Source organism: Heloderma suspectum, chromosome 6, assembly GCF_057233095.1.
Source record: "Heloderma suspectum isolate Gila_16-S chromosome 6, 16-S_ref, whole genome shotgun sequence".
In the NCBI taxonomy this organism is placed as follows: domain Eukaryota; kingdom Metazoa; phylum Chordata; class Lepidosauria; order Squamata; family Helodermatidae; genus Heloderma; species Heloderma suspectum.
Window position 1 is genome coordinate 49,194,177 of NC_139463.1, and position 21,834 is coordinate 49,216,010.

General features: G+C 47.3%; 2 protein-coding genes across 6 annotated transcripts in view; both read right to left on the reverse strand.

Moving 5' to 3' along the window:
• Positions 1 to 21,834, reverse strand: part of LOC146340798 (uncharacterized) — an 815,287-nt gene that overhangs the window by 700,734 nt on the left and 92,719 nt on the right. The gene's annotated exons all lie outside the window — the stretch shown is intronic.
• TET3 (tet methylcytosine dioxygenase 3) overlaps positions 1 to 21,834 on the reverse strand; it is a 110,611-nt gene that overhangs the window by 4,748 nt on the left and 84,029 nt on the right. For all 5 annotated transcript variants that reach the window (XM_084807101.1, XM_084807102.1, XM_084807105.1 and 2 more), the window contains 7 exons: positions 19,123 to 19,213; positions 10,414 to 10,507; positions 9,515 to 9,723; positions 7,794 to 7,944; positions 6,894 to 6,983; positions 2,512 to 2,649; positions 1,254 to 1,593 (listed from right to left, as the gene is read on the reverse strand). In XM_084807101.1, coding sequence (XP_084663227.1) covers positions 1,254 to 1,593; positions 2,512 to 2,649; positions 6,894 to 6,983; positions 7,794 to 7,944; positions 9,515 to 9,723; positions 10,414 to 10,507; positions 19,123 to 19,213 — 1,113 coding nt within the window. The remainder of the gene's footprint in view (positions 1 to 1,253; positions 1,594 to 2,511; positions 2,650 to 6,893; positions 6,984 to 7,793; positions 7,945 to 9,514; positions 9,724 to 10,413; positions 10,508 to 19,122; positions 19,214 to 21,834) is intronic.

Below are 21,834 nucleotides of genomic sequence, written 5' to 3' on the forward strand. Positions count from 1 at the left end.
TGAGAGGCAAACAGAATTTTGCCACCCTTCTGGACCTCATCAGAACTCTGAGGAGCCCTGGCCCCTCCCATGCATCTGACTTGTGCAAGATTTTGCATAGGGAGGCTTTACTAACTTGGGTTGCTCCACAGCATTACATCCTGGTTACATCTCTGGCCCCACAGACTTTGGGGGCAGCGTGTGTGTGTGTGTGTGTGTGTACGTACCACATGATCCTGCAAAGCACATTTCAATCACACTATTTTCCTTTACAGGAGACTCCTGACTAGTCCTGTAACAATGGCAGCAGTGCTACTATCCAGTTGCCTCAACATATACTGGGGGGCGGGGGGGGGGGACTGAAGTGGGGAGGAATAAGTTGTGATGCTCTGCAACTGTTTTTTTAAAAGGGCTAAATGGATATTCTGGTACTGGGGTGCCATTCAGTCCTTGCCCTGGGATCACAGTGCAGAGAACTAGCATCCTCCATTTGATTTGTGCTATGACAGCCAGGAAGTGAAATGGACAATGGTAATTCATAACACTGTTAATGATCTGTGCCAGTGGTTCTGCGGGGCACAAGAGAATCAGCAGGGGCATAAGCACCCTGTTGGATTCTGTCCCCTATCTTTCAGCCTGGCCTACCTCACATGGTTTTTATGATGATAAAATGGGTGAGGAAAGAACCATGTATTCTGCCCTGAATTTCCTGGAAGAACAGTGGGATAGAAATGGAATGAATGAATGAAGATCAGTCATGGATGAGAAGCTTCCATGTATTACTTGTATTACTTGGCTCACCATCACCAATCTACAACGTGGAGAGGGTGCGTTAGGTATGCTCCTGAGTAGTGCTTTTCAACCGATTGTACTTCAGAGTATGTCAGGTGGTATGAGTACTGCCACTTGAAAAGCTTTGCTTTAGAGCATGTGCTGATGGTCATGCAGGGCAATGATGAGGCCCCAAAGGTTTGCCTAGTGATCTGTCTGCCACCTGAGAAGATGACCCAGAATCCCTTGCAACGTGCAAGGTTTCCATGGCATGTGCACGGAGGTGCTCTCAGCAGACAGCAAGATGTAAAAAGCATTGAAGCAGGAAGTTTAAAAACCACTGATGAGCAGCTCCACCCAAGAAAGAATCCCTCCACATATTAACTGAGCTAGTTCAATATATTAGATATAAAGTGATAAATAAACCATGAAAAGAAACCAACAAATGAATCAATAGCATGGGACAGCCAGCCCTCAGCTTCTGAACTCCACAGTGCCCTCACCTGCGTTCTGCATTGGGAGTGCTGGGATCTCAAGAACTTCCTGCTTGATTTTCTCAGGTGTAATCAGCTTCTCCTTCTGCATTTTCTTTTTTTCAGCAGCTGCCTTCCTGGCTTCCAGTTGCCTCTGCCTGCAAGACTTAGCTGGTTCAGGAAGCTTCCTCACCTCCCTGGGAAAGGAGGTGAGCACCTGGATTGCGCCACTGCCCACCTTTGCAGCTTGATTCTCCTCACTGCCAAATTCGTCCGTGGTGGACATTTTATACAGTGGAAGGACATGCAGTTGTTCATCCTCAGGGATCTTCCCAGTGGTACGATTGTCTTCTTTTGTCAAGGTACACACCTGAAGAAGTGGGCAGACAAGTCATGGGGGTACCAGTTAGCTCATGCAATGCCTTCACAGGAGAGCAAGGCCAGAATCTTAACAGCTACTTCTGGGGATGGCCAAAGGCTCTGAGCACATTCCAGAGGGGTTTTGCCAACAATGCCCTTGCTGCCTCCTCTCAATTTCAAAGGTGATTTGGAATTCCAGCAGGGCAGGGGCTCCAAAAGGCCCCTTGAGAGTATGAACAGCCCACAAATGCTCCAGTTCAAGATGGAGTCGCTTGTTATAGAGACTAGTGGAACAAATGCTTTCATTTAACTTAAGCCGATGAAGTTCAATCATTGGTTATATTTAGGGCCAAACTGTTATGATGTGAGAGATCTGTGAATAGGATCTCCTGCATTTTAAAGTAATAATTTTACCTATGGGTGGGTGGATGATTTGGAATGGGACCCCAGTGCTGGCCAATGAGGGGCTTAAACCATTCTCCATGTTATTTTCCCAGTAAAACCCACCACCATTCCTGAAGCACTGGGGTTGGGGAAGGAGGTACTGGGAAAACCAACAAGGGGAAACATTCTGTTCCTCCCACCCAGTACCATAGCTCAATTTCTCACACACACACACACGGCTGCTATTAACACTTTAAAAAAACTTCTGGAGATCTTATTCATGTCTAGGATGCTTGAGGAACTTGATCTTTCATGGACTAGTGTCCACTTCATTAGATGCTTCAAGCATCATCAATAATTGGCATCTGATGAAGTGGACTGAAAGCTTCTGTCATTGTCTGTGTGTATATATCTCTATATCTCTATATCTGTAAGGTACTACAAGACTCTTGGTTGCTTTTGCTAAAACGGACTAAAATGGCTCCTTCTCTGGAACTTTTCACAGCAAGATTTCAAAAAGAAACAAAGCGAAACCACTCCTTACCACGGTGCACCCATTATAAAGGTTATGCTGATCCTTGTGAGCATGAGCACAGAAGTCCATACAGGCCGTCACCCCAGAGAAGGGCCTCCCCTCTTTCAGCCCAAGCCGACAGTCTATTGCTATATCCTCATTTGTAACCTTATTAAAAAGAACAGAAGCAGTTCAAGTTACAGCTGTACCTTGGGAACAACAAACTGTTTTGAGTTGTAACAAAAGAAAGAGCAATCTGAGAGCCTGGGACGGCCAAGACAAAAACTGACAGGCTCCCTCCTCATGCTCATAGACTGCTGCCAGCCAAGATTTCTGACTCCCAACAAAATCCCCCCCCACCCAGCCACAATTATGGAGTTTTGTGGAAGGACTGAAAACCAATTCCTGGACTCAAGGTTTTTTTCATTCAGAGTGTGTGTGTTTTGTACATGGTGGATCTTTGGTATAACACACTTAGGGCACAATCCTATGGAGGTAATCATCAACTTCTGAACTTGGAGTGTGATGACTATCTAATGCAGGGTGGCCAGAGCACGGAGGCTCTGCATTTTTGGCTAGACAGGTGATTTCACCTGTGTAGGCAGGGCAGGGGGGATGGGGTCGTGGAGCATAGGAAGCTGCATAATGCAGTTTCTGCTGTCTCCTCCCCTCCCCAGGATGGCCTGCTTTTCCCCATCTCTGTGTTCCGTTTCAGAGCGCGGAGACAGAGCCAGCATGGGGAGAACTGCACTGGCTACAAGGGGAGAGGGATGAGGGGAGAGGGAGGGCAGCACACTGTCTAGGGGACATAAGATTGCTCCCTCCTGATTCTTTCTGGTAGGGGCCAGTGAGTATGCCACTACATATCAGGGTGAGTTGTTGTTTTTAAAATCAAACCCTTGTTTTAAATTCATAGAATCATAGAACAGTAGGGTTGGAAGGGGCCTACAAGACCATTGAGTCCAACCCCCTGGTCAATGCAGGAATCCATGTCAGAGCATCCCTGACAGATGGCTGTCCAGCCTCGTCTTGAACGCCTCCAGTGTGGGAGAGCCCACCACCTCCCCAGGTAATTGGTTCCATTGTCGTATTGCTCTAACAGTCAGGACGTTTTTCCTGATGTTCAGCCGGAATCTGGCTTCCTGTCACTTGAGCCCATGATTCCGTGTCCTGCACTCTGGGATGATCGAGAAGAGATCCTGGCCTTCCTCTCTGTGACACCCTTTCAAGGACTTGAAGAGCGCTATCATATCTCCCCTCAGTCTTCTCTTCTCAAGGCTAAACATGCCCAGTTCTTTCAGTCCCTCTTCACAGGGCTTTGTTTCCAGTCCCCTAATCATCTTTGTTGTCCAACTCTGACCCCTCTCCAGTTTGTCTGCATCCTTCTTAAAGTGTGGTGCCCAGAACTGGACACAGTACTCCAGATGAGGCCTAACCAGTGCTGAGTAGAGGGGAACTAGTACTTCCTGGGATTGGAAGCTATGCTTCTATTGATGCAGCCCAAAAGAGCATTTGCCTTTTTTGCAGCCACATCACATTGTTGGCTCATATTCAGCTTGTGATGGACAACAATTCCAAGATCCTTCTCACGTGTAGTGTTGTTGAGCCACATATCCCCCAAATTGGTAATTTGAATTTGTTTTAGGGGTCTGTTCTGGTTCTGTTGTGGCAGAGACTTTCAAATAATTGTATCATTATTATTATTGTTGTTGTTATTACTTCTTAAATGTATACATTGCTTCCCACTGCAAAAAGCAGTCTCAAAGTGACTTACACACACAATACAGAAAACCATAATTAATATAATAGGGGTGGGGTGGAATCATAATCAGCACAATAATACAAATATAAATAAATACCACAAAAACTTAATCTAAAAACAATACAGTATGAAAAGTCTTCATCCACAAATACACAATCTCTACCCCTGCTCACAACGTAGAACGAATACCACAAATGCAGCCCACAACAACTGGGTCATAGCTAATGCACAGACGCTTGGGAAAATAAGTATGTCTTTGCCTGGTGCTGAAAAGATGACAGTGCTGCTGCCACATGAGCTTCCTTGGGGAGAGCGTACCATAAACACAGGGCTATCACAGAAAAGGCCCATTCCCGAACTGGCACACACACAAGGGCCTCAGGGACCTCAGGGACCAGGTAGTTTCATATGGGGAGAGGCAGTCCTTGAGGTCTTGGGATCCAGAGCCACATAGGGCTTTATAGGTTAAAATCAGCATTTTGAATTCGGCCCAGAAACAAACTGGCAACCAGTGCAGGAGAGCCAGAACTGGGCATGCATGTTCATATCACCTAGTCCCAGTCAACAACCTGGCTGCTGAATTCTGCACTAGCTGTAGTTTCCAGACCGTCTTCAAAGGTAGCCCAAAACCATAGACCACGGATGCTAGGCTATCCCCATTCAGATAGGGTTGCAACTGGGCTACCAAATGAAGCAGGCAGAATGTACTCTCCGCCACGGAGGCCACCTGGGGCTCCAGTGACAATGAAAGACCCAGGATTAAGGGTCCGTTTCTGTCCAGCTGAGGGGAAAATAAAGGGATGGTTCAGTTTCAGGCTGATTTTGACTCCCTGGCCTGGGTGGGGAGCCAATGCAACTGAATAAGCTTAGAACTGGTTTAAATGAGGAGTGTAAATGTATTCTTAGGGATGAGAGAGACATAGAGTGCTTCCAGATTAGTATTTTATTATGCAATCATCCTGCTTCATTCATGAAATTTTAAAGGAGGTTCAAATGATGTTGTCTTCCTCTTGCAACACTCCTGTGTTTTTCCACTGCTTCCTCCATTGTTTTTCTTTCCACAAAAAAATCAGCTGAAGAGGGAAAGGTGGAATAGCTGCACAATGCCTTTGGACTGGTAGCACTAGAAGCCCTCCATCTGGAAGTACCCATACATAAAAAAGAGGCTCCGTGCTGTGAACACATGTAGAGGCTGCTTTTAAATGTACATGTACCTGTGGCCAAGCAGCACCCTGAACACTGTTCTAGCAGCTGCCTGCTTCTGCCTCTCCCCTTTATTCCCACAGCTGTAGGGTTCTGCGGGAATAAAGCACCCCGCCGCTGCTTTCCCCAAGACAGGAGGAGGTTGTGGCAGCAGGGCACTCTCTTTCCCAGGAGGAGGGGGAGACAAGAAATCGTTGCCGCTCTTGGCAGCAGTACTGAAGAGGCAGGTGAGTGAGCCGCCTCCTTATGCAATCCCTGCTCCCGCCCAAGCCCCCCTGCAACAAGGCAGTTGTGGCTGCTCTGGGAGGAAGTGGTGGTAGCAAAACAGCAGCTGGCCAAGTGGTGGCAGCACAGCAGCTTTCAATCAGCTCTTCTGATCTACGATTTAATCTTCTAGATTAAAAGGTGATCACAGAGCAGGTTCACAGCACTTGGAGCCTCTTTTGGACACATACTTCTCTTGGCCCGAACAGGAACATGGTTGTGCAACTTAACATGGACATTAAATTCCTGGGGCTCTTTGCACGGAAAATTGGCTTTATAATGTACAAAATAAATCAAGAAATGACCAATCACACAAAGAAGAGAGTATGGGAGCAAAATATTGCCTCTGTCCCTCATTGAAAAGTTGGTATTTCTCAAATGAGGTCCCAGGATACAACCACTTACTGGCAATTAGGAATCCAGTCCCTAGAGTCACTGTGCTGGAGTCACCCCACCCAGTCCCTGGTTCAAAATTGCCCAAGCAGAGCACTGACTCTGCTTCTAGCAGCCCCATAATCTGACCTGAGGGCAGGACACGCAGACGGAGAGCTCAGACAGACAACGTAGGTGGGTGGGTGAGGTCCAAACCCCACCCTTGTTATCTAACAAGCGAGAGCTCAGCCATTTTGGCAGAAATGCCTGCAGTTCTTGTTCTGTTGCTGGGCCCCTGAAGGATGCTCTCCCAGGCACTCAGATTGTTTTTAAAGAAACCTCTCTCCCAGCTTGTCACAGACAACAAACACTTGTCCCTTTGCTGAACCCTATGAGAGGGTTCAGCAAAGTCCCATGCAGGGATGGGGTGGGAGGATGAACCACCTATTGGAAGCCCCCCCACACCTGCCACCACCGTGTCTTCACATGCTGCCAGAGGAGGGCCAATGCTGACCACACTGCAACAGTGCAGGGCTTTGCTTTCCCCATCAGAGCAAAAGCATTGCTCACTTCTATGGCGGAAAGTGAAAGGGGCAGCCCTGCAATGGAGCTGCTCTCTGCCCTAGAGGCACCCAGCACCTCTCTCCTGATTGCAGCCTGCACCACGCCTGGCTCTTGAACTGCAAAGCCCCTCCAGGGTTCCAGTTCCTCCTTGTGAAAGAGGGTCACAGATGCTTGGCATCTGTCCAGGGAGATATAGCTAATCATTATTACAGCAACAGCAAAATAACAGGAAGGTCATTCCTGGCACCTGATTCTGGTAGGCCTGGGGTGCCAGTCTCTTATAAAGTGGGCCGACCTCTGTGGCCAGGTCCTGGAAGCTTCTTCTGAGAACTTCTTCCTGTAACAAGAGAGAGTCAAAGTTTGCTCATTACTGAAGTAGACCATCCATCCCTCTAGCTAGCCCAATGCTGTTTACTGTGCCCAGCCGCAGCTCTCTCAGGACTCAGAGGAATTTCCTGCCCGGCCACCCAAGATCCCTTTGAACTGGAGATGCTGCCTAGGAATCCAGCTGGGACCTTCTGCTGTCACTTTGCCACAGAGTAACAGCCTTGTGCCTTCACAGAAAGCAGGCCAAGGCCAGCTCAGCCAAAGAGGAGCTGGGATCAGAACCCAGAGCTCTCCGGTCTGAGACCTGAATTATGTGCTGTACAGCTGCAACCCAAGGGCGGCCAGTCACTTTCACCTAGTAACTACCCAGCTCCTGCCCTGCTCAAACACCACCACAGGAAGGTTGAGCTCTGAACTAAGTCTTTGCTTTATATGCATAGCAGGCTTAATGAGTTGTTGCATTTTGCCTGCAGGAATAAAGATCTCTCCTTCATGACCAAGGCCACAGTCCTATGCACACTGATTGGAAGTAAGCTCCACTGAACACAGCGGGACTTACTTCCACGTAAACATACATTAGACTGTGCTGCAAATGTCTCATCTCTCCCTGGTTATGCAGATCCTGACCTCTTTCAAAAGTGAAATACCAATCCATGCTAGTCTGGCCGACCTATCTGAGAGAAAAGCTCCGCCAAAGCCTGCAGGAATGTCACTGTTACTTCTTTGCCTCTGAAATCAGGAGAAACTGATCAACGCAACAGCCCTAAATCTTCCTGGAAAATGGACAGGCAGCACCAAGGGACACGTATGTCTCACTAACCTCCTTGGGATTATCTCCCTGAAGTCTGAATTTCCTGGGCGTTTTGCTTCGTGCATATTTGCACCCATTGAAGTACATGCTCCAAGAGCAGCCAAAAGAGAAAGAGGCACCGCAGGTGTTGGGGTCCTTTCCTTGGCACGCACAGGTCCGGCTGCACGGAATACAGAGGAGGGATGTTTCAGTCACTGGCCACAGCCGTCTAACAGAACCACGGGCCTGTGTGAGAAGGAGCCCCAATACCCTCTAATTTAAGGGTGTCAACAGCAAATGAGTTGGGGGGCCAATGCCCCAGTCAGCAGATGCCCAGGGAGCACAGCCTTAGGTCAGCGATCGTGACCCACAAAAAGCAAAGTATAGTTTCCTTTTCTTATAATTTGTGATGGATGGGTAGCACTCATATGAATGTGATATAAAGTTTATCCCAGAAGCTGTTGCACCTGTGGAAACTTTTAGCTTCATTAATGAAAATTGGTTTTAATATGTTTGAAATGCGATTATAGTGCTTTAATGTGCTAATGCCAGTTGTTATGTATTCATGTCTTATCAGTGGTTATTACGTTTCAGTATTTTAATGTTCCTGATTCATGTTTTATGGCCCTAGACAATGGGCTTTTCCCTAAGTAAGTATTTGTAATAGTGAGAGCTTTCTAACATATATTGGTAAGATTTATTGTGAATTCCTATTGTCTAAGGGTCAGATCCAGACTTAGTCATGCTTATGGTAGACCCATGGAAATCAATGTGATGGTTTAGTCATGACTGACTTAAGTCCCATTGATTTCAGTAGGTATACTCTAAGCATGACTAAGTCTAGATCCAACCTTTTGTTTTTTTGGAATCCTTATAATTCAGATCAATCAAAATAAATTAATATATTAACAAACCAAATGCTTTGACTACCTAAGACCCTAGGGCTTCTGTTTTGACATCCACTGGTCTTCAGCTCATGAGTTGCACCTCATCCTTATGTGGATTACACACACAGCACTCTCTATTTTCTTTTAAGAGGAGAATGGAAGTCAAGGGGAGAGAGAGTAGGAGAAAGAAAGGGAAGGAAGGAATTATATGGTTAAAAATTAGGAGACTGCCCCCATGTTGCAGGTTGGGGTTAGAGGGGAGCGGGGAGCCTCCAGTCTGAAAAGGCTTGAGCCTACAGTCCAGCTGCCTCACCCAATGCAGGATCCCACATGCACCAACCCAAATCCACACCACCCACCAGGACCCTTGCAGATTAATGCATATCACCCAGATGTTAGACTGAAAAAGGCAGAAAGTAGCAAAGACAACAAAGACTAACCTTAAAGACTAACAGATGCATTGTGGCACAAGTAAAAGCTCTCGTCTCAATAAAACTGTTACTTTCTAAGGTGCCACAACTCTTCGTTATTTGTGCAGCAACAGACATAACACAAGTGTCCCTCTGGAGCGGAAAGCAGGAGTCGATAAGGAGCCTTCCCCGACTCCTGCCAATGGTGCCTCCCCAATCCTAGGAACACTTTAGTAAAACAATCCCACTGGCTCAGGAAAATGAGGCAAGCCTCATGCTACAGTGAAACGTATGCATAAATAAGGCCCCCACAAAAGCAAAGTAGGGTTGCTAGCTAATCGGAGTCAGATTACAGAAGGCAGGAACTGTAAGAAAATGCCTTGTCCCTCCAGCACAGCTCTTTTCCCACCAGCAACTCATCTCCAGCTGCCAGGGAAGGGCCAAAGGAACTTACTCATCGTTCAGCCCGCATCGCCGGGTGGTGGGGTTTCCATATCTCGTGAGCGTGTCAGTGAGCTCCTGGTACAAGGTGTCCCCCAGGGCTCGAGGGACCCCCTCCCAGGCCAGAATCAAGATGATGATGACAGCATTCTGGCAATGGTGGCCAGCACGATGCCGCACTAGGCACAACAGCTTCTCCTCTACGTTGTGCCTCCTGATGACCTGGAAGGTAGCCGAGGATGTGGGTTGGTTAAGGAAATGAAAGCTGCCCCCTCCCCCGAAGAGGCCGGAGTGGCCATTCTCCAGCATGGGCCAGCCTCCGACTTGGGGCTGCTTTAAGAAAACTCAACACTGATGAAGCAAAGCAATGCAACGAAGGCTCATTTTCCAAAAGGAGATAAGCAGAAGAGCCCTGCTGGATGATGAAACCTGCTCTGGCATGGCATTGCTCCACTCCTGAAAACTGCATATCATTAGGTTGGGCCGTGTGGAGAGTCTCCACACCAGTGCCAGAACATCAGCAGAGCCCTGCTGGATCAGACCCTAAAGGCCCATCTAGTTCAGCATCCCGTTTCCAACCAGATGCCTCCAAGAAGCCCACAAGCAAGGGCATGAAGGTCACAGCCATCTTCTGTGGTTGCTCCCCTGCAAATGGTCATCAGAGGTAGACAGCCTCTGAACATGGAGGTTCCACAGAGCCATCATGACTGACAGACACCCCCCCACACACACCTTGTTGCCCTCCACGATTTTGTATCTTCCAGAAACTCCCTCAAGCTGTTCCTGCAGAGAGTTTCTGGGCAGAATTTGAGAAGTTTCTGGTGTGATGGCAAAATGAGAAGTGCAGGAAGTGACTGTTAGAAAAAGGCTGTTAAGCCATGCTAAATGCCAGCAGAGAGGACAGCCACTTACCCACTTGGCAATGGGGCAGCCACGAGAGCTCTTTCCCTCCTTCCCTGTGTAGATCACCTTTTCAATTCTGATGGCTTTCCCCTTCTCACCATACCTGGTTGGAAAAGGCACAGTATCAGCATACGAAGGAAGACAACAGGAAGACAACTCTGTATATAATGCGGAGCTCCACTCTGGAGGGCCTATTCAAGTGAACAGGATTAAAATAACTTCCTGAAAGACTGGAGCAATGTTACAAGTGTTGGGTTTCCACTTGCCGCATTCATCTCCATCCTCCTAGACTTGCTTCCATCTCTTTACACAGCAGTGCTGACTTCTCTGAGCGATCTTTAACACATCAGTCTCTGGGTAGGCACACTGGGATGAATCCCTTTCTGTAAATAACAACAACTATGGCATTCTGCAAGACCTTTACCCATGGAAGCCAGCTCTTGTTCATCTCTTGTCTAGACTCACAGCTGAACATTTGGAAGGACTCTGTTGAACCCTGGGCCAGTCCCATTCTCTCAGCCTAACTCTAGCCACAAGGTTGCTTAGAAGATACAGTGGTGTAAGCCCATCTGGGTGTCCCACCCAGAGCTCCTTGCAGAAAGGGCAGTATACACAGTGACAGATAAATAATATAAATATAATCATAAGTCAATAAAGCACCATTAACACCAAGAGCAATAACAATTCCTATAATTTATGCAGTCCTTCCTGAGTGTCATCTCAGCCATCTTGACAACAGCAGTATTATGAGCTCACATGCAAATGGGGTGTGTTCAGCCGAGAGGGCCACCACATGAGTCCATGGCTGAGCAAAGCTCACACTCACACCAGCTCTCAAATAAACCCATGCAACAAGTTTCTCAGCACTGTAACACACATGGACCTTGGCCCTGCCTTGATAGTCCAAAGAGGCACACAACTTCCAGAAGCTACCTTAAGGGTGGATGTTGCACAGTGGCTAAGAAACCAAGGCCTGCACCAGGAAGTCCATGTTTTACATCTCCTCTCTGCCGTGAACTCAGTAAGTAGCTTTAGGCAAATCACTATCTCAGCTTAGCGCATGCGCGTGCACACACACACACACACACACACACACCTACAATAATACTGACCTACCATTAAGCGTTCTTGTAAACCTTACTGAGATAATGTATGTGAAATGCACTGAACACTCTAAAGACACTATATAAATGCTCAATATTATTATTGTTTTGCAGTCTCAATACTTTGGGACAACTATAAGTAACAGACTGACGAAGAAAAGCTAATTGTAGCTCATCCTTCCTAACCAGCAACAGGATGTTGGAGATCACACACCAGGGCTGCACCGTTCACTGGGAAAGGTGCAAACCAGAGACAGTTGCATTTCTTTGCATTAACTTCTCAAAAGGATCTGCTTTGTGTAGGAGCAGTTCTTAGCATTAATAATTGATGCCTGGAGGCTCTTTTTCAACCTCCATCTTGCCTGCATCTTGAGGATCTTCTCTGCTAACTTCCCAACCCTGACCTTGATGCATGCAAAGGTGATTCAGCAGCATTGTGTTCAAAGATGGCTCAGTGTGCTCAGGGGTATGAGTCAGCTGCAGGGGTATAACCCAATCAGTCTGAACATGTGCTTCCTACATGCTTACAATGTTAACCTGCATTGCCACCCAGGTAAAGTTCCCGCTTGGAAATACAAAAGCAGGTGCCTTTTTATATAACATATCTAACATTATATTGATCTTCTGGACAAGCTACGAAGACAACACTTGGAATATCAATCTACTGGTAGCAAAGAGAAAGATGATCTGAACCTCCTAATTCTGAGAGGAGGTAAGTCTCAGCCCAACTTTCCAATTTTGAAACTGTGGCACAATTCAGTCAATTCTTCTAACTACTGTTTGGAGAATGGAAAACGGGTTTCATGCGCCCCTCTTGTGCAGCTTCTGGAAACTCATGTGGGTTTTTGATTCTGGTTTAGTGAGCAAGAATTAACCATAATTCGCCAATTCTGATACCATGGTAAACTATGGTTAGTGCTAAAAAAGAAAGTGAGAGTGAAGCTTTCAGAGAGGGGGGAGGGGGTGCCCATGACCCTGCTGCTCACTCAGGATCCAGTTTGGAAGAGTGTCTGAACTGAGGTTATATTGTCTTTCCATGGATTTTCACCACATTTCACCTAACAATATTTAGCTGTTTATTTATTATTACAATCCCCAATGTAAACTGCTATTATTACTACCATGACAGCTAAATAATGCATTATTATTATTTCTAAAACGCTTCAAAAGCTAGGCATAATGGTTATTTTTCAACATTTTTTTTAAAAAAACTCCTACCAGAGGAAACCAAGATTGCTAGTATAATTAAAGATGGTTGACAAAGTTCAGGCAGAAAGACAAAGGCATCAATATCATAGCACATGAGATCAGTTTAACCAGGGTGGCTGGTTTCAGGCGATGTGCATGTTGTCAGAGAAGGACGATGTGTGGGCCTGTTGAGGGCCACAATATGGATCTCCACTTCCGAGACCTTTGTTCTTTGCTAGATGCCTGATTCAGCAAAGCTGTGCCTGGCTGGTCGGAACAGAAGACCATATGCACAGCACTGAGAGCCAGGGAAAGAGGATAGAGACACAGGGACTTCAGACTTCAGAGACACAGGGATTTCAACTAACTGGCTAGGGCTGAAGAAGCCAGGGCCAGATTAATCAAAGCAAGTACCTGGGCAATTGCAAAAGGACACACACACATGCACACCGGATTCCTTTAACCAGAGCTGCACTCATAAAGCCCACTGACAGGTATCCCTTTCTTCTCATCCGTGTGGGAACAAATGAAACCGCCAAGCGGAGCTACGAAGAAATCACGTCAGACTTTGAAGCTTTGGGAAGGAAACTCAAGAACTTTGGGGCCCAGAGAGTTTTCTCATCCATCCTTCCAGTAGTTACAAGAGGGACAGAAAGGGAACGAAAAATACTCCGGGTGAATGACTGGCTACGAAGGTGGTGCCGACAAGGGAGATTTGGATTCTGGGACCACAGGCTATACTTCCTGGAAGATGGACTGTTGGCAAGGGATGGGTTGCACCTCACAAAGGCTGCGAAGAAGGTGTTTGGCCATAGCATGTAGAACTTTATCAGGAGGGCTTTAAACTGAATCCTACAGGGAAGGGAGACGTAAAGTTGGGGGCAACAATGAACAAAGGCTCATGCACCGCAACAGAGAGAACAGCTATAATAGCGCCCAAAAATAGTCTTCAGAAACATGTAGGAAGAAAGCCAGACTATGAAGCACATGGTCTTCGATGTCTATATACTAATGCCCAGAGTATGGGAAACAAACAGAATAAACTGGAACTCTTAATACAGGAGGGAAATTATGACTTGGGAGGTGTAACTGAGACTTGGTGGGATGATTCTCATGACTGGAATACAGCAATTGAAGGATATCACTTGTTCAAAAAGAACAGGAGGAACAGAAAGGGAGGTGGGGTTGCACTGTATGTGAAAAATACATATCTCTGCACAGAAATACAGGAGGAGGAGCTTGGTAGCCCCATCGAGAGCATCTGGGTTAAAATAAATGGAGCAAAGAATAAAAGCAACATGGTGGTCGGAGTCTACTAACGGCCACCCAGTCAATGAGGATTAAACTTTTGAAAAGCAAATAGCCCATTTTTCAAGGAAGCATGATGTAGTAGTAATGGGGGACTTCAATTTCCCCGATATTTGTTGGGAGACAAATTCTGCAAAACATGGCCCGTCCAGGAAATTCCTGACTTGTGTCGCGGATAACTTCCTCCTACAGAAAGTAGAGGAAGGAACTAGAGGATCGGCTATCCTTGACTTGATCCTAACCAACAGAGATGACTTAGTGGGTAAAGTAGCAGTTACAGGAACTCTGGGGAAAGCGACTATGTTATACTTGACTTCTTGGTTCTAAAGGAAGCAAAAGCCAAGTGTAGCCAAATGCATACCCTGGATTTTAGGAAAGCCGATTTTAATAAACTCAGAACAATGATAACTAAGGTCCCATGGCAAGCGACTCTAACAAGAAAAGGAGTCCAAGATGGGTGGGAGTTTTTCAAAAAGGAAATTCTCAAGGCACAATTACAAACAATTGTAACAAGAAAAAAAGGTGCAAGACAACAGAAGAAGCCAATGTGGCTTCACAAAAAGCTTACAGATGACCTGAAAACAAAAAAGGACAAATATAGGAAGTGGAAGGAAGGCCAAGCAACAAAGGAAGAGTACAGGCAGGTAGCACAGAATTGCAGGGATGGCGTCAGGAAGGCTAAAGCTGAGAACGAGCTGAGGTTAGCGAGGGATGCTAAAAGCAACAAAAAGGCTTTCTTCAGCTACGTGCATAGTAAAAGGCAGAGGAAAGAAATGGTGGTTCAGCTATTAAATAAGGATGGCAAAACGATAACAGATGACAAAGAAAAAGCGGAGGTGCTCAATTCCTACTTTGGCTCAGTCTTCTCCCAAAAGAGGGTCTATGAAGTACAGGTGAAGTACAGGCTGAAGGGGCAGGATTGCAGCTTGAGATCAATAGGCATATGGTCAAGGAACACCTCATTACTTTGAATGAGTTCAAATCTCCAGGGCCAGATGAACTGCACCACAGAGTAGTAAAGGAACTGGCAGAAGAACTCTCAGAACCACTGTCTATTCTCTTTGAGCAATCATGGAGGACGGGTGAAGTGCCAGTTGATTGGAGGAGGGCTAATGTTGCCCCTGTCTTCAAAAAGGGTAAAAAGGGGGAACCTGGGAACTACAGATCAGTCAGTCTAACATCAATCCCTGGGAAAAGTCTGGAGCAGATGACAAAGCAATCCATCTGTAAGCACCTTGAAAACAATGCAGTGATTACTCGAAGCCAATATGGATTTGTCAAGAACAAATCCTGCCAGACAAATCTGATCTCATTTTTGGACCAGGTAACCTCCCTTGTGGACTGTGGGAATGCTGTGGACATCATATACCTCCACTTCAGCAAAGCTTCCGACATAGTGCCCCATGATAGCCTGATGAGCAAACTAGCTCAAAGTGGGCTAGATGAAACAACGATCAGGTGCACAGTTGGCTATAGAATTGGACTCAAAGAGTGCTTATCAATTTTTATTTATGTATTTATTTATTAAATTTATTAATCGCCCATCTGGCTCGTTACCCAGCCACTGTATATGATGTACAGCATATAATAAAACAGTTTAAAACAATAAAATTCTACAATAAAAATGTTTTCTAAAATACCCTAACCCATCCCAAATGCCTGCCTGAACAACCACGTTTTTAATGCACGGCGGAAACTCATTAAAGAGGGGGCATGGCGGAGTTCCCTAGGGAGGGAGTTCCACAGAGTGGAGGCCACCACAGAAAACGCCTTCTCCCTCATCCCCACCAGTCTAGCTGTCCTGGCTCATGGGACAGAGAGAAGGCCATCCGCGGCTGATCTTGTTAAGTGGCCTGTCTGGTGTTGCTGGAGGCGCTCCTTAAGATAGGCTGGGCTGGAACCATATAGGGTTTTAAAGGTCAAAACCAACACCTTGAATTTGGCCCGGAAAACAACTGGTAACCAGTGCAACTCCTTCAGCACTAGAGTGATGTGATCTCGCCGGTGGCTGCCTTTAATCAGGCGAGCTGCCACGTTCTGTACCAGCTGCAGCTTCCAAACCGTCTTCAAGGGTAACCCCACGTAGAGCACATTACAGTAGTCTAAATGAGAGGCGACCAGGGCATGTACTACCGATGGGAGCAGATGGTCGGGAAGGAAGGGGAGCAGCCGCCGTATCAGATGGAGTTGATACAGCGCTGTCTGGCTCACAGCTGACACCTGAGCCTCCATGGACAGCTGGGAGTCCAAAATGACCCCCAGGCTGTGGACCCGGTCTTAGCTGTACGCCATTCAATACCAGGTCAATATCCCCCAGCCTCCTCTTGCCTCCCACCAAAAGTACCTCAATCTTGTCAGGGTTCAGCTTCAGCTTATTCCTCCCCATCCAGCCACTCACCGGCTCCAGACATTTGGACAGGGATTCTACGGCCAACCTTGGTGAAGATTTGAACGAGAGGTAGAGCTGCGTGTCATCCACATATTGATGACACCGCACGCCAAACCTCCTGATGATAGCCCCCAGCGGCTTCACATAGATGTTAAATAGCATCGGGGAGAGGATGGAACCCTGTGGCACCCCACAAGTGAGTGGCCACGGGTCCGAAACCTCCTCTCCCAGTGCTACCCTATGGTACCTGCCGGAGAGGAAGGACCAGAACCACCGCAATAGGGTGTCTCCAATGCCCAACCCCTCCAGGCGGTTCAGGAGGATACCGTGGTCAACGGTATCAAAAGCTGCTGCAAGGTCGAGGAGAACAAGGAAGGAGCATTCACCCCTATCCAGAGCCCTCCTCATATCATCCACCAAGGCGACCATGGCTGTTTCTGTCCCATTCCCAAGCCTGAAGCCTGACTCAATGGGATCTTCTCAAACTGGGGAGAGGTAACGAGTGGGGTACCGCAGGGCTCAGTCCTGGGCCCAGTGCTCTTCAACATTTGTATTAATGACTTGGAAGAGGTGCAGGGAATGCTGATCAAATTTGCAGATGACACAAAATTGGGCAGGATAGGTAACGCTTTGGAAGTCAGAAACAAAATTCAAAGTGATCTTGATAGACTGGAGTGCTGGGCAGAAACTAATGGAATTAAATTTAATAGAGATAAATGCCAAGTTCTGCACCTAGGAAAAAGAAACCAAATGCACAGTGACAAGATGGAGGATACGTGGCTCAACAACACTACAAGTGAGAAGGATCTTGGAATTGTTGTCGATCACAAGCTGAATATGAGCCAACAATGTGATGTGGCTGCAAAAAAGGCAAATGCTCTTTTGGGCTGCATCAATAGAAGCATAGCTTCCAAATCCCGGGAAGTACTAGTTCCCCTCTACTCAGCACTGGTTAGGCCTCATCTGGAGTACTGTGTCCAGTTCTGGGCACCACACTTTAAGAAGGATGCAGACAAACTGGAGAGGGTTCAGAGGAGGGCAACAAAGATGATCAGGGGACTGGAAACAAAGCCCTACGAAGAGAGACTGAAAGAACTGGGCATGTTTAGCCTTGAGAAGAGAAGACTGAGGGGAGATAGGATAGCACTCTTCAATTCCTTGCAAGGTTGTCACAGAGAGGAAGGCCAGGATCTCTTCTCGATCATCCCAAAGTCCAGGACACGGAATCATGGGCTCAAGTGACAGGAAGCCAGATTCCGGCTGAACTTCAGGAAAAACGTCCTGACTGTTAGAGCAAGACGAGAATGGAACCCATTGCCTGGGGATGTGGTGGGCTCTCCCACACTGGAGACGTTCAAGACGAGGCTGGACAGCCACCTGTCAGGGATGCTCTGACTTGGATTCCCGCATTGAGCAGGGGGTTGGATTCGATGGTCTTGTAGGCCCCTTCCAACCCTACTATTCTAAGAAGAAATAGCCGAACATGGCACTTCAGTGGGCTTTAGTGCTATACAATGAACTATAGCACACTTTGAACAGGGTTATAGGGAACTGCCAGATGATGTATTAACATTTCTAAAGGAAGTATAAATAGCTGTCAATGGCTGTTACAGAAGAGTTTTCGTGTGGAAAGGATAGGGATGTACGAAAGTCACTTACCTTTTCGCGGGTTGTGTTTGTGGGGGGGGGACGCTCCGTCCCTCCTGCCGGAATCCTCGATGGTGGGGGAGGCGATCCGGTCCTCCCCGCCGGAATCCTGCCCGGCCGGCTCTGCTTCGCGGCGGCTCCGCGGAGCAGCCAGCCAGGGCCATCCACAGACGGATTTCCAGCCGCGGACTGGCTGGTGCGGACGCAAATGGTGGCTGCCATAGCAGCCGCCATTTGTGTCCAGCCAGGCAGCCACGATAGGCTACGTAAGTCTTTACGTAGCCTATCACGGCTGGGCAAAACAAAAAACAAACAAAAAAAGGCGTACGCAAATGGCGGTGGCTACGGTGGCCGCCATTTGCGTTCCCTATTTTTCGCCGTTCTAGCCTATGTAAATATTTACGTAGGATAAAATGGCAGGAAAAAAAAGAACACAAATAGCGCCCACTACACTATTTGCGGTTCCCTTTTTTTTTTTTGCCTTAATTGCCTACGTAAATATTTACGTAGGCTAGAACAACAAAAAATAGGGAACGCAAATGGCGTCCGCCGTAGCCGCTATTTGCATACGCCGTTTTGGGGGGGGGGGTTTACACAGCTGTGATAGGCTACGTAAAGACTTACATAGCCTATCACGGCTCGAAGGATGCCAATGGCGGCCACAGCAGCCCGGCCGCAGCTGGCCAGGAGACCAGCCGCCGCTGCAACCGCCGCCGCTGGACCCGCCACCGCATCCGCCGCATCCGCCCCAGGTAAGTTCCATCCCAAGGGATTCCGGGGGGGGGGGCAGGAGGCCGTTCTGCCACAGATTCCGGAGGGCCAGATTCTAAAGAATCCATGGCGGAATTCTCTGTCACCCTAGGAAAGGAAGCAAGAGGAGCCAAAATAGGATTCCTTCAAGCAGACTGAGTTGAGGCTGGCTCCCACAGACCTGAATGTGACTTGAGTTGAAAAACATGCTGATTCCATATAAGACCTCACCCAGAAGATGCATATTCTGACAAGGCCTTCCATAGGAAGCAGAGGTAGTGGTGGTGAGTGTTACCTTCTCCCTTTTTAAACTGCACGTGGCCTGTGACTTACCGCTCCTCCATGAGTTCCCTGATGGATGCCACAGTTGGTCCAGACCCCAGGTGGGTATAATACGGCCCCTCATCTTTCTCGACTATTTGTTCTGTTTAAAAAACAAAACCAGGCAGTTACTTCACTCAGCGTCTTTGCTTTTTATAGCTAAGTCCCTCTAACACACTTATGAACGAACTGCTGCAGGTGCCCAAGCTGCCAGATGTCCGTCCCCCCATCCCCACCCCATGCTGGCAACCACAAGAGGGCGTTGCGGGATGGCTCTCCTCACGTACCGTCTTCCCTGGCACATCACGCTCCCAGGCTGTCGAGAGCACAATTTAAATCATGCACGTCCCCCGCACAGCTGATTAGCACGCAGGAGGGGGGTGGAATCTCAATTTGCAGGGAAGGGAGTAGGAGTGTGGAATGTGGAGTGTGTGTTCATGTCTGCATGTGGCCCCAATCCACCGCTCACTGCCCTATGTGGCTCTCAGAGGCTAATAGGTTACCTACCTCTGCTCTAACACCAGACTCCACTAACTCAAGACTACCAACCAATCCACAGTATTTATTTACTGCATTTCTATACTGCCCAACAGCTGAAACTCTCTGGGTGGTTCACAAAATAAACATAAAAACCATAAAATACATAAATATAATCAAACAATGTAAAATGTAAAAAATATGAAAAGAGCCACAGAATAAAACCGAAGTAAAACCAACGTTAGAGGACAGAAGCTGTTCAAGGATTTAAAAAGCACCAATGGATTTTTTAAATGGGAAGAGTAAAAATTATGCAGGTTCTAATAAAATTGTTATTATGTCTTATATGAATGTTTTTGTACTTATTATGATGCATTATAACGTATTTTAATATTTCTTCGCAAACAGCTTAGACATATATTTTAGGTAAGGTAAGCGGTATATAACTTTATTTATTTGTTTAATAAAAACTGCTACAAGGAGCGAGGAGGAGCAAACATGAGGTCTACCCAGTGCCCTCTGCTCCCATTCACTTCATGTTCATGCAGAAGAACTTCCAGGTGGATTGTGTCCCATGGGCCACATCCATCTCCCAGTCTGCTGCCTATAACAGTGTCCCAAATGTGCCATCTGAGACAGCGTCTTTATGGTAGGACTACCTGTGAGGGATACGCTCAACAAGAGGGTTCATTAGACGAATCAAATCCACATGACTCAAGCAAGTGAGCCAAGCCCCATGCTAAATTGGAAGGAGCACACACACACACGCTTAGTCTTATGACGAGGCAGTTTGACCTGGGGAACTTCCTTCCTGGTCCGAATAAGACCATCAGGCCCTGGCTATGAACGAAGACCATCCACCAAGCTAAAGTGAAGTACACAGTGCTTTGGGTGAGGGATTTTGCTTTTATCCTTCATAATACATATTGCACATGGATATGAACAAAACAACTTCAAGAGTCTTAACCCCCAGTGACCAGGAGTGTAAGCAATGGCTGGACAGTCAAGCTGCTGAACATTTGCCAGGCACAGCTTGGAAACTGCATTTGGCAAGACTCACCACAGTGTGAGAAATACGTGATGGCCTCCAAAAGTTCTTTTCTGGCTTGGATGCTCACCTGAGCCACAGAGAAACTCAAGCCCTCCCTCCCTCCCTCCCTCCCTCCCTCCCTCCCTCCCTCCCTCATCCATTCACGCATACACACCATGCCTCCAAGCCCCCTCCCCACTCCCTCTCACCTTCCTTGCTGCTTCAGTGGTCCTGAAGTAACAGAGGAATGTGTCTCTCTTGCCTCCCTTCTCTGATGCTAGGCATACTGCTATGGCTGTGTGCCAGACCCACTAGGAATTATATCACTACTGACTCAGTACTGTGGGGAAAACTACCATTTGCAGTGCTCCTTGCACCTGGCTGGCATGCACACATAGCAGTGTGCCAAACATCAGAAAGGGGTGAGGGAAGATAAACCTTACTCTGTTCCCTCACTTGCACCAGAGCAGCAAGAAAGGTAAGTATGGAAGGGGGGGGCTTGGAGGGAAGCAGGCAGGTGGGCAAGGGGTACTGGACTTTCACATAAGGGTTTCAGGAGACACTGGACCTGTTGCGTGCCAATAACTTCACCAGGGTTTGATAGGGTCCAAAACAGGCCTGGGACTGGGGGGCAGGGGTACAGGGAAGAGCTATTTTTTTTAGTTGAAGGGGAATCATTTGGTTTTTTTGCAAGCCTGGTTCTGAGCATGAATGCGGGGGAGTTGCCCGCCTCAATCCCCCAGGAGGACAGGTGAGTCTGTATATGGCAGCTGCACAGGCTCATCTAAGGCCTGTCAGAAGGATCGGTCCTACAAGCTCAGCACAGGACATGCCCAAGTCACTGCCCAGAGTGAACATAGTTTTTGCACCCTCTGTGACACTGCACCTCTCAGAGATTCATCCAAACACCACCAGCAGTGTGTCAAGGGATCGGGGGGGGGGGGGGCTCTCAGCCACTTGGTGCAGTAAAAAGGGCTTGGGCTGAACCTGAGCCAAAAATGCAATTACATCTAGAGGCTCTAAGCAAGATCATGGCTTCAGTTTTATTAGAGTCCTCTTGGTCAAGATTTCAGATCTGCTGACCTGGAGATTATGCATGTTACAAGGCACAACTCTTCACTACTCAAATGGCTATCCTGTTGAGTTCAAAACTTGACTTTGTTCTCACTTTCCCAGCTGTAAAAACCAAGTGCCATTTTCTGTTTCTGCAGCGAACA